This window comes from Rattus norvegicus, chromosome 18 (genome assembly GCF_021556685.1).
Source record: "Rattus norvegicus strain SHRSP/BbbUtx chromosome 18, alternate assembly SHRSP_T2T, whole genome shotgun sequence".
Taxonomy (NCBI): domain Eukaryota; kingdom Metazoa; phylum Chordata; class Mammalia; order Rodentia; family Muridae; genus Rattus; species Rattus norvegicus.
In genome coordinates, this window is record NC_141551.1 from 3,854,215 (window position 1) to 3,867,174 (window position 12,960).

General features: G+C 45.1%; 1 protein-coding gene across 3 annotated transcripts in view; it reads left to right on the forward strand.

The window, feature by feature from the left end:
• Lama3 (laminin subunit alpha 3) overlaps positions 1-12,960 on the forward strand; it is a 231,870-nt gene that overhangs the window by 106,908 nt on the left and 112,002 nt on the right. For all 3 annotated transcript variants that reach the window (XR_015642374.1, XM_087593013.1, NM_001393748.1), the window contains 5 exon segments: positions 1,222-1,319; positions 1,764-1,917; positions 7,067-7,227; positions 9,703-9,811; positions 11,329-11,426. Coding sequence is in view for 2 of the 3 variants with exons in the window: in XM_087593013.1 (XP_087449139.1) it covers positions 1,222-1,319; positions 1,764-1,917; positions 7,067-7,227; positions 9,703-9,811; positions 11,329-11,426 (620 nt within the window). In the remaining variant the exon portion in view is untranslated.

The following is a 12,960-nucleotide window of genomic DNA, read 5'->3' on the forward strand; positions in this document are numbered from 1 at the left end:
GAGCTGAGTTCAATACGAAAGTAGACTGAGCAAGCCAGGGAAGCAAGCAGTAAGCATTACTCCTCCATGGCCTCTGCATCAGATCCTTCCTCCAGATTCCTGTCCTGTTTGAGTTCCTGTCCTGACTTCTTTAGTTATTGCTGTTCAGCAATGTGGAAGTGTCAACTGAAAAACCCTTTCCTCCCAAGTTACTTTTTGGCCATGGTGTTTCATTGCAGGAATGGAAACCCTAAGACAGACGCGTAATGACACGTAGCTGATATCCCCATTCCGATTCCATTTTTACTGAGCATATGCTATACACCTTTACAGGTGTTTGGGATCACAGAGTAATGAGCAATTATGGGCTGAGCTCAGGGAAATAGTTTCTAGAACAATTCAAACCCGTCCAACTAGGAAGGCCATCGAGTCACCTGAGTCACAATTTCCTTTTCCCCTGCTAAACATTTCTTCCTGAGGAAAGAAAATGCCTTAGAGGTCACATAGGAGTTTCCCACTAGAGGCAAACACTCTGCCTCTTACCCTGTGCACATATGTGGTGGGGCCACAGATCCTGAGATCACTAAGCACTATTAAGTTATCTGAGTTTGAGCTCCTAGAACTCTGCTCTTTCCTGAATGCTTGGTTGCATTTGCTGCAGGCTTCATTTGGTATGTTTGGTGGGACATGGCCACTCTTTCATTTGCTAGGACAGGCATCAGGGCCATTCCAGTCTGAGACACCAGCATCACACAGCCTCGCTTTCCCCCACCATGGCCTATGCATAGCGTTGGAGCCAAAAGCCACATCAGTCATCAGTAGTTGATGTGAGGAAGACAGCCCGCATCTCTTCACAGAGTCATAATGATTGGGTTCATCACCTTTGATCATTTTGGGGAAGGGATTATAAGCAACGCAGAAGAGATAGTAACATTTCCTGTGGATCTGAAGATCACAAGTATACATCCTGTGGGGCACTGACCTCTTGTGTATGTGTTTGTGTTTGTGTGTGTGTGTGTGTGTGTGTGTGTGTGTGTGTGTGTGTGTGTGTAAGACCTGGTGGGGAGGTGCACTGTGGATTCTGGCGAGCTAGAGTGAAGAACAAAAGAGTTGATCTGAAGTTGAAGTTCACCAGGGACTTCTCTGGGACATTATTTACTTCACAAAATCATTTGGTTATTGTATCACCAAGGTAGGCCTGGTAGAAGGTGACTAACACTCCCCATGGTCTTCATTTGCTAGGATTACCTGGTGCTGCTTCCCAGGGACTACTATGAAGCATTCGCCCTGCAAGTGCCAGTCACAGAGCCGTGTGCCCACACAGGATCTCCCCAGGACAAGTTAGTATGGGGAGGAGGGTGTAGCCTCAATGCCATCAGACACCTCTGAACGAGCTTTGAATGTGAAGGCTCAGATGGTGGGCCTTATAATCCCAACTGTTACAGGATAGCCCGACTGATAGTTTCGTTGTGATTTGTTTGTTCTGAGTATTACTTGAGTAAGAATCCCCAAACACATTGCATGTAGGGATGCTTCAGCATACCCCAAAGTCATCTCGAAGCTATGCATCTGGTGAGAGGAAGAGCTTAAAATAGAGTGCATGTTCTCAGACCTTTATTCTTCCCTTTGTGGTATGGAACTCACTACTCGATGCTGTTGATGTCCATTTACTAAGACTTGGTTGAAAGAAGGATACAAGGATGCCTAGTGGCATGACCTCTGAGTCCTTGCAGCACGCCGTATCATGCTCCTGTGATAACAACTGTCTTTTGTTGTCGTTGAAGTTGTTTGCTTTACCAGCATTTACCACTGACCCGATTCTCCTGTACCCTGGCTTGTGAGGCCACACACTTCCTGATTGATGGAGAGCGGAGACCCTTGGCAGTGAGGCAGCCCATGCCCACACACCCAGCCATGGTGGACCTCAGTGGGACAGAGGTGGGACACCTTTTACTTCCTATTAAAGCTGACGCTGCCTCTCCATTTGTATCTGCTGAATGCTTAGCCAAGGTTGCTTCTCAAATCCCAGAGAGGAAGAAGGGTTTCTCAGGGATATTGACTGATGGATGTGACTTCTCTGATATGAACTGGGGCTGAGTTGCCGTCCACAATGAGCTGTGCTGAGGTTCTCTTTGAGTTCCTTTAGATGTAGCAACAATCATGGGACATCACAGGGCCGTTTTGTTTACCTGACTCCCAGCAAATTCTTTCCCTTGGATGAGACTTAATCCTACAGGCCTTCAGTAGCCCTGTGAATTACCTTATAAGGAACAGCATTTCCTTGCTGCCAGTCCTGTAGGCTAAGCACTTTGTAGCAGATGAATCTGTAGTGCGTAGAACCTGGAGCTGCTCCAACCCAAGGCATCTATCTGCTCGTGGCTTGGAGGACATGTCAGTACGTGCTGGGGCATCGAGTCTCCTCCTGCAGTTCTCCGAGCCACATCAACAAACCTAGGAGTGTTGGTAACACATTGTGTAGTATATCAACAGTGAGAACACACATCACAGCGCCCAGAATGAAGATAATAAACGGTAGCCCACCCCTTCGCCACACTTTCATTAATGTTGTCTATTTTGATCTTTTGAAGAAAAAACTTCTTTGGGGTGTAAATTATGTAAAGTTAAAATATCTATGGCTCAAATTCTTCCTAAATCTTTAGATGCACACATTTTATAAAGGACGTTCTTACATTTTAAAGGTAATGGCTAAAGATACTAAGATTACTTCTTAGATAGACTTCATTTCATTTTGTTAGACTTTTGATTTATAAAATATATTTATTGTACTAAGTAAAACAATATAAGTAAACACAATTAAATATAATGAAAAACTGAATATTCTTCACTCTACTTCATTCTAAAATTAACTTTTTTCTGATCCTACTGCATGTGCAAACACACATGTGCAAGTGTGTACTTGCATGTACATAGATGTAACATGAGAAAGAACATATATATATGTGTTGCTTATGTGTGTGTTGATAAGACAATAGGGAGGTCTGGACAAGGTGGACCAGCCCGTAAGAAAAATATAAGCTTATGTTAATTAAACTTAAGTATAACTTATCTCTCAGCTGCAACCCAGGGCCTCAGCATTCACCATGTGCAGGGAACAACACAGATCATAGATTATTTTTGTCATTGCAAAAAGACTATTGTGATGAAGTTCAAATTTATAGAGTTAGAAGAAGTACTAAAGATATTTTAGTTCCTTTCCTGTGAAACAAGGAGTCCTTTTTATATTATTATCTGCAGATTTACTGGCCTTGTACATGAAACCCAAGAGTTTTTATTTAAGCTTTAGGCTCACTCCCAAGGTTTTGTTTTTGTTTCTGTTTTTACCTGTATTAATTACTTTGCTTCTTGATGTGACCAAATACTCAACACAAAGCAACCTAGGAGAGAAAGGATTTACTCTGGATTTGGCTTGGGTGTGTACTCAGCCAGGGTAAAGAGCCCATGGCAGCATGGCTGTCTGGTGCCGAGTGGCTGCCGCGGCAGCAGGCTAAGGCTGCTTGCTCACATTGGGGCAAATCAAGAAGCAGAGATAGGACATGAAGTAAAGTCATGCTAGAAATCCCAAGTCCTGCCCTCTAGAGATTCATTTCCTGAATGAACTGGCTAGACCCCACTGGGCCGCAAGCAGGAATGGCTCAAAGAGTAATTAATAGTCCACATCTGATCTGTAACAATTCTCACTCTGTATATGCAAGTATTGCAAACTCAAAATGAATCCAAACTCAGGCCAAGCACTGGGGGAAGGAGTCTCATCCTGTGCTGTTATGTCGCTTGACCATCTCTGTAGTACCATCCCAATTAACTCACCTGCATTGCAGAAATAGTTGACCACTGGGCTGGAGAGATGGGTCATTTGATAAATATGAGGATCTGAGCTCAGATCCACATAAAGCCAGATGTGGTAGAACACATCTGGAATCCCAGTCCTCCTACAGTGAGAGACGAAATAGAAATAGGAAAACACCTCAAATCTTCCAGGCCAGCTAACCTGGTGCATACAGTTGCAAACAGCAAGAGATACCATCTCAAACAAGGTAGAGGGTAAGGACCAACACATGAGATTGGTTTCTGACATACACACACGTTTACATTAACATCTTGTCTTATGATGGAGATAAAAATGTTTACATGTATTATACGACTGCACTTCCTACCTCCAATTGTACCATCCCGCCTTGTGGCCACCTGGTCTACCTTCAGTCTCTTGATGTTGTAATACATGTGGCCAACAAGTGGGGTAGTGCTGTAGTGGGGTCTCTCACCATAGGCTCTTCCCTCTGTCTGATGCTCTTCTCTTTCTTCCAGGTATGTTTCTGTTCCTTGTCCTCCATGCTCAGCTAAGCCAATGCTTCCTCAAGGAAGCTTCCTACCATCTTCCTGACGAGCTCAGTCCTTCTGTTCCCATGGCACTTCCTGAGAGAGTTTGCCACATGTGAAACATACACTGTAGCTACCTAATAATCCAGTTTTCCGAGAGTAGAACTCAAGTCTGCATATGTCCTATTGGATGCTCACTAGCTGGATGGTGGACTGGCCATGGCAGGTATTCAGTCACGATTGCTGGCCAAGAAATTTGAATTCCCATCTGACAGTAGATGATAGTTTATCCTTCCGGACTTTTACAAGCAGCAGATTGGTAATGCTTCCCTCCACACCGTTACCCAAACTTGGAACTAGCAAAGAGAAGCCCTGTGCCACAGAACCATCTGACACTAGGTCCTTTCAAGTTCCCTGTTAAAAATACAAATAACACCATCAGCAGACAACACATTTCCATTCTTACATTTCATCGGGAGCTGGTTTTGCCATCAAATGTATTTTAAACAGAAATCAGTCCATAGGCGTCACAGTGGGATGACAGTACACACATAGAAGAGAGCTGTGATCAATGTCACAGCCAGTGAGGACTTGTCACTGGCCTGTGTGTGCTGAGTGTTCAAGCGAGACAAAAACACTTTCATTTGGCGATGCCTGGAGAGAGAAGCTGGTAGCAACTTCTCTATCAGGGCCTGGGCAAGGCTGGACTTTCCTATGCAACAGTTAAAAGTGGGTGCCTGGTGCCCATCTTCCTCTGAGGGAAGCCTTTCATTTTATAAGCAATAGAGAACTTGTGTGAATCTAGGAGCTGCATGGCTCAGAGCTGTTCTGAAGGAATAGTGTATATATGGTGCCTGAAGACTAGAAGGTGCCCCATTTAATTAAGTGGGGGTAAAGCTTGGCTGAGCTCGAGCTTTTTGGTTGAGGTGGAGTCCACAGTGAGGGATGGATGGAGTTCTTAGAACTTAACATGGTTAGCCTCGCCGGCCAGCCTGCTCTGCATGCATATCTCCTGTGTGTCTCCCTAGGTTGAAACTACAGGCAGCTCCCCACAACCATCTGACATTGGTGTGAGCTCTGGGGATCCCCACTCTGGTCTTCATGCATGTGCAACAGGTTCTTTACCCACCAACATCTCTCTACCTTAGAATTTTCATTTATATTATAGGTTGCTAGACGGCCACTAAGGAAATAAACTATGTACGTACGTAATGATAGAGGCACGTGAAACGCTAGGCTGGAATGGTAGCTCAGTTGGTAATGTGCTTGCCTTGGAAGCATGGGGACCTGAGTTCAAACCTCCAGGATCCATGGGAAAGAAAGTTGAATGTGGTGCCATGAGCTTGTAAAACCAATACTGAGGAATAACAGACAGGTGGATTGTACCGGCCAGCCAAAGTAGCCTCCTTAGCAAACTCCAAACAAATAAGATAGCTCTCTCAAACACACACACACACACGCACATGCACACACACACATGTACACATGCACTCACACATGTACACACGCACCCATGCACACACACACGCACACATGCACACACACATGCACACATGCACTCACACATGTACACACGCACCCATGCACACACACGCACACACACACGCACTCACACATGTACACACACACCCATGCACACACACACGCACACACGCACACATGCACTCACACATGTACACACGCACCATGCACACACGCACACACACATACACACACACACGCACTCACACATGTACACACGCACCCATGTACTCCGTGGACAGCCTTTGAGGAATGATACCACAGCTGATCTCCACTCTCCATGTACATGTGACACAGATATATCTTTACACACACCAAGAAAAACGTAAAAATAAATAAAACAGCACACCATGAGATGCTGCTGACTGAAAAAGAACAAGTCAAGACAAAACAATCCGATAAAGATTATAACCATCAGGGCTTCTGATGGTGTCAATCCGAGCTGTACGAGCTCGCCACACACCCATTTAGGCCTCGGAACTGTTGAGAGGAAAACTGATCTTGTCCCCATTTTATGTAGGTCACACAGCTAGTGTAAGCTTGAGTTGAGACCACAGAAGGGCAAGTCCCACTTCCCCCAGAGAGGGCCAGAGAGCAAACATGTCCTGCTCTGTGCACCCTAAGGTCTCTGTCATTACAGCCTAAAGTACCCCTGACTTTTGACTCATAATAGTTCTTCTTAAAAGTCAAAGTGGGAAGCAGTGCATTGCCCATAGCAAAAACAGGGCTTGAAAGTCTAAAAGCCAAGTGTCATCCTTCTGGGGACAAGGGGTGTATGTGCTGCCTGTGTGTGTTTTTATTTGGATAATTAGACATTTCCCTCTTGAAGTAACAGATAAGAAGTCACCAGGCAGGTGTCCACCCTCTTGCTGTTTGTTGGGTCTCCCTTTTCACTTCAAGTTTGGGAGTGTTTGTTACCTTAATACAAGCAGCAGAAGCATCCCCGAGTGGAGTCGAAGTCCTCAGATGCGGCGTTGGTAGACCTAGATAATAAAAGTACCAAACGCCTCTCACATTCCAGACGAATGGTCATGCAACGTTTCTCTGGACTCAGGATTTTAACAGGCTTCTGTTCCTTCCTCTGCATTATCTTTGGAGGACCCCGTGTTTTACCATGCAGACCTATGACAGCACTCCGGGGTGTCTCCTCTATTATTACCATTGTGTCTGCAAACATGTCCAGTGTTTCGAGCATCTGAATGACCACCTGTCTCCTTGCCCTCTCTGGCAGGTGGAATTGCACCTACGTCTGCGGGTCCCACAGATTGGCCACTATGTGGTCATGTTGGAGTATGCCACGGAGGTGGACCAGCTTTTTGTGGTGGACGTGAATCTGAAGAGCCCAGAGTCTGCCTTGGCAGGCCAGGTGAACATATACAGCTGCAAGTACAGGTAATCAGCCCATAGTCCCCAAATTCCTCCACCAGGGAAGTCTGCCTGGGACTTGAGTGATTAGTGCACTGGACTTCTGAGGCAGCCTTTGAAAACCAACAGGCAACTTGTTATAAGGTCTAACATTATACCCAACCTGGTATTGGGAGCCTTTCTGTGGGCATCATTGTGAAATTGTATAATGGGTCACCTCTCCCAGCACGGCCACCTTCAGAATCCAGCGAATTAGTGGTTGGTGATTGCTGTGTGCAAAAGCAATGGTGGAGACTCTAGATTTACCCTAATAAAACTTTTGCCCAAGAGTGCTAATTGGCAAGGGCTTACTGGAAACGGTTTTCTTTGCATCATATTTCAAGAGCATTCTTTAATTAAAGAGTCAGCACAAAGGATATTTGCAGACGAGACTAAATATAAAATTAATGACACCTGGAGCTGTAGTCCCTTGATACAGAAAGCAGAAAGCTCCAGTAAACACACCATTTTGCTGGTTTTTTAATGTTGCTTTGTGTCAAACACAAGATAATGCAAAGAAGCTGACCATCTCCCTGGATATGAAATGAAAAAACTGTATGTGAAGAGTCGATTTTAGCAGTGAAACACGGGCGCTTTTGTGAGCCTTAACCAATGCCTGCTGAGTTAGTTATGCTCCTAACAATCCCAAAAAGCCATCGCTGAGGACTTTGTTTCTGGAACAAAGATCACAGGAAAGGAGTCATATTTGGATTTGTGTGTGGCATTGAGGATCAAACCTAGTGCCATGTGCATGCTGAGCAAGCCCTGTCCCGCTAGGCCCGTATCCTCAGCTCTGTATATCATATATCAAGAGCATATATGCACTTACGGGCATACAGTGGTTCTAGGGTAGTTCCTCAGAACCGTTTGTCACCATCTGAAAACGCAAGTTTCGCCTACAGTTGGTATCAGTATCACTGTAAAGTGTACCCCCCAATGGGTAGGCCCTCGTGTGCTGGAGTCCTGGGTGTGTCAGCCACAGGCTTCCTTCAACCCATATCCATCCTATCTCAGCTTCCAGCTCAAATTTTAGACCCCTTGTACCTTTCAGATGACAGTCTGAAAGATGTCACATGTCACAGTCTGAAAGACGTCAGGGTCACATGTGCCATCCAGCCTGGCACGGCAGAAGGATGACCAAACCAAAGAGAGAAAGGACCCTTGCAGGATGCCATGCAGGTTTTATGGTGAGCACTGAGGGACATTGCGCAATGTTCTAGTGCCGTTAGCACATGATAGCAAGTAAGCACGTTCAGCAAGCCCGTCATTAGAATTCTAGGATAGCATCGCATTAGACTACCACTACCACTACCACTTAGCCACTCCCAGGAAAGTCCCGTTGTACAGTTTTACTTGGCCAAGGTATTTCCTTTTTTTATGCTTCAGTCATCAACAGGGGTCAAGTGAAAGCGAACTGACTACAAGGGTGGGAATCGAAACTCCAGGAATTATTTCTCCCATAGAGGCCTAGTTTGAATGAAAGGCCTGCTCAGCACTGCGCTGTCTCCTGCTGAGGGTTCAACGACCCCCTGCGTGTCTCAAGTGATTTCTAACCACTTTTTTAGAAAGACAAGGTCTCAGCAAAAGAGTGACAGGAGCGCCACTTTTCAGAATATTGAGGTGATAAACCAACCCTTTTCTCTGTAGTGACATGATCCTTAATGGATAAATCAATGGCTATCTGTTTCTTAGAATTTTTAAAGGATGATGATAAAACTAAATGCAAGCAAATCCCAGGATGACGCTTGGGTCAGCCGGACTGCTTCAACTGCATCTCCGTGCCCAGTCAAGTCTCTGTATATGACCCGATCTGGGCCTGACTCTTTGCAGATTTAATCTCCTTTTAGTCATTACCCAAATACCCTTGACTAAATTATGTCATGTGTTCATTGTTACGTCATATCGTCTTCACCTGCTCCTGCTCCTTTTATATGTGTCCAGAGGAAATGGCCCTACGCATGCTTCCAAAAAAGCATGTTTAACCACCAGAGCCAGATTCTATGTTGCAAAACTGTGACGTTTTAAGAATGGTTTCGAATTTGTCTCTCACCTGATGGAGTGGAAGGTGGGGACCAGAGGTAGAAGTGGGAAGGGACTAAGGAAGAAACCAAACTCATACTCAGACTTGCAGAAAGTCTGGCTTGCCCGTTTGTTAGTAAAGCCAGCTGTGCCCACTGATGGGTGTGGGAAGGTTGTTGGTGGCAATTTGAATGACAAATGGTTCAACAAATAAATTCCGAGAGAGCGAGGCTCCACTCTAGCCACCTTCAAAAGATCACAGTGGTGAATGCCTTCCAAAATGAATTTGGGGGATCCTTCAAACCATAGTAGACTGCACCCCCTTGACCTCTCATGCAGGAAAACTGACTCTGGTTCGCCCACTTATCAAGAAGGAAAGCAGAACGGCGGCCAGTGGCAAGGAGATGCCGATGTCAGGCTAAGAAAACTCTGTTCTGTTTGCAGCATTCTGTGCAGGAGTGTGGTGATTGACAGCCTGAGTCGTACAGCTGTGTATGAGCTGTTGGCAGATGCAGACGTTCAGCTCAAGGTGCACGCGGCCCGTTTCCTTCTGGTATGCCTTCACCCAGCCCACTGAACTTGCAAAGCCTTCTTCTGTAAATTCAACTTCTTATCCTGAGCCTTCTTCATGTCACCTCACAAAGTTCAGCCATCAAATACGAAGGCATCACACACACACACACACACACACACACACACACACACACACACAAAACAAAACAAAAAAAACAAAAAACAAACCCACTTTCTTTAACTTTCACTTATCACTATAGTAAATGAAGTACCTTTTATCATATTTTCTACTTTAGTTTTATTATGTCTGGGCACAGAAATGACACTATTTTTCACTTAATTTCTGTCCGTTTTACCATCCTATATGGTTTCTTGGAATGCTTGGTCAGGTGTTTAAACTTTATAACTGGTTATGTAATAGTACCCTATGTTTCAGCATGGGTTTATTCAGCTCATTAGGTATATATCCTTAAGATTTAAATGCCAACTATGACAGATAAATGACATTCATGCCTACCCATGTGATGGCGGAGCTTGACTACTGAGCGCAGTGAGATCTGCCTAGGAAAGGACTGTGAAGATTTACGTAACTATCTCAGGGGACCGAAGATTACCTAAGTGTGACGCAGCCTCCCGTTACTGCTGGCAGTGAGCATGCATCAGACTCTGGGGAATGCCAGGGGGACTGTGCTTTAAATATTTGTGCCTAACCTAGCAGGAGTAAGTAAGTAAAAGCTTCACAATTTAAGGAGTAGTTTGAAATAAAACTTTAAAAAATGATTACTGTGATAGAATGGTTTTCCTTCACAAATCTAACCTCTTCACTTCTGGAAATTATGCTGGGATTCAGTTTAAGTGTGGGTTTGCCCTTTCAACAACAGCCCAAGGTCACTGAATGTCAGGCTGACTAGAATGGGGGCTCCATGGGGGTAGGACAGTGTCCATCTCTGCCCTAGAGATGCCTGGAGTCTCAGTGATGGTTCATACATTTTTGTTGTCGTTACTACTGAGCCACTAAGCTGATAACTTGACTCTGAATGCAGTAAGAGGCACTTTAATGGCTGAGCTTCTTAAGTGACCCCAAAACTAGCCGCAGGGACAAATCCTTCAGCGTTGGTGTGGGCCAAAGTCTGAGACATCTTTTACTAAGAAGGGTGCTTCTCCAGACAACGCCAGGTCTTTGAACTGCATGCTCCCTGGCTTCTCTGTTCCTCCTGAAGCATTTCAGATATCAACCTTGAACAACAGTGGCCCCAAGTCACAGAGAAAAGAAGGCACCAAAGCCCACTGAACAGATTTGATCTTGAACATTGCTCTGACTCTGCTCTGTATCTGTGAAAACATTTCAACCATGATGTAGTCAGTGACCCTGTGCAGTAAGAAAAGGGATTTGCTGCCTGTGGAGGTTTACATGCTTGCCATCCTGCAATTTCACTTCTTTAGCGTAATAGAAATTTTCTGGGTGAGTTCTTCACTTAGTAACTGCTTTTTAAGAGTGTGCAGGAGCCATTAGTTTTACCAGTCATGGTTGTGTGTTTTTACTTATTTTCTTGACAGCATCACATCTGCGTCATACCCGCTGAAGAATTCTCAACTGAATATTTGAGACCTCAAGTCCACTGCATTGCCAGCTATGGGCAGAGTGCCAATCCAAGGTGAAGCTCTCTCTCTCCTTCCTTTGCCAGCACTCTGAACAATACTGCCATGTATGTAAGGCTGAAACTTTATGCCGGCTGGGAATCCCTTCTCTGAAGTGTTAGGGACCTTGACTGTTTTGAGTTTGAGATCATTTGTAAATACATAGTAAGATGTCTTGGAGGACAGACCCAAATCTGAACATAAAATGGGTTATGTATCACATACAGCTTTTTTTCACATCACCAATAGGTAAGTTTATATCTGGCATGCTTCTGCTTGGATTATGATCAATCACATGCGGTCACCGTGGGATTTTCTACTTGGTGCTGGGGTTCCACAGTCCTCACCCCACTACGGCTTCAGATTTTGGAGCATGTGCAGTTTGGGATTTGGGGTGTTCCACATCTGCTCAACTGCAGTGTAAGGCAAGACACTAGTGTTTAATGTGGGTTATTAAAAATAGGAGAGCCACAAGCTGGAGAGTTGGCTCAGCAGTGAAGAGAGCTGGCTGTGTAACCATGGCAACCAGAGCTGTATATCCGTATAACGAGCTGAGCTGAGCATCCTGCACACACCTGCAAGCTAAGCCCTGAGGTGGGCATCGACAGCACTGCCAGGGCTTGTGGGCTTCCAGCCAGGCCAAGAAGGTGTGAGCCCCACGGTCAGGGAGAGACCCTGCCTCCAACACAGACAAGATGGAGGTGACACTTCATGTCCTCTTCTAGCTTCTGCTCATACATACATGCATTTACACCTTCATGTGCATGCATACATGGACTCATACGCACAGATACATATGCAAGTATGTTTTTCGAAATTTTAAGAAAAAGAAGAGATGATCCAGCTAAGTCACTCTCCTCAGCTGTCAGTTTCTCATACTTCCGTAATATATGTCATGGCACAGACACAGACACAGACACAGCCAGGGACCGGGACATGGCTATGCTTTGTCCTTGGGCGGGGCAGGTCTGCCAAGTTCTGTCCTCAGTACTCACCTTGTTCCGATCCTTTAATCTCTGTGTCTAGTCTCTTCTTTTGAAAAACCACAAAAATAATGACCCATCTTGGAGCTGTGATATCAGCACTGGCTAATTAGGGCTTATGTGGAGCTCTTAGGGGTGTTGTGTTGCTGTAGTTCAAAAGATAATTAAAAGATTTATTCATGAAACCTTGTGCATATGGTTAGGGCTGTGGAGCCCAGCACACTGCATGATTGGAACTGTGGAGCCCAGCACACTGCATGGTTAGGGCTGTGGAACCGAGCACACTGTGCACATTTGGGACTGTAGAACCCAGTACACTGCATGATTGGAACTGTGGAGCCCAGCACATTGCATGCTTGGGGCTATGGAACCCAGCACACTGCCATTTAAGCTGTGAAACTAGGACACTCACACACATTTGCTTCCCGTCCCTCACATCAGCATTTGTACACAGAGAGGATGGTGTTTTTACATTGATCTCGTTTATTAACTAATTTTTATCTGGGGAAGGAAGTGTGAAGGTTTTTTCTGTTTAACCACCTGAGTAGAGCATGTGCCTAGCATGAGC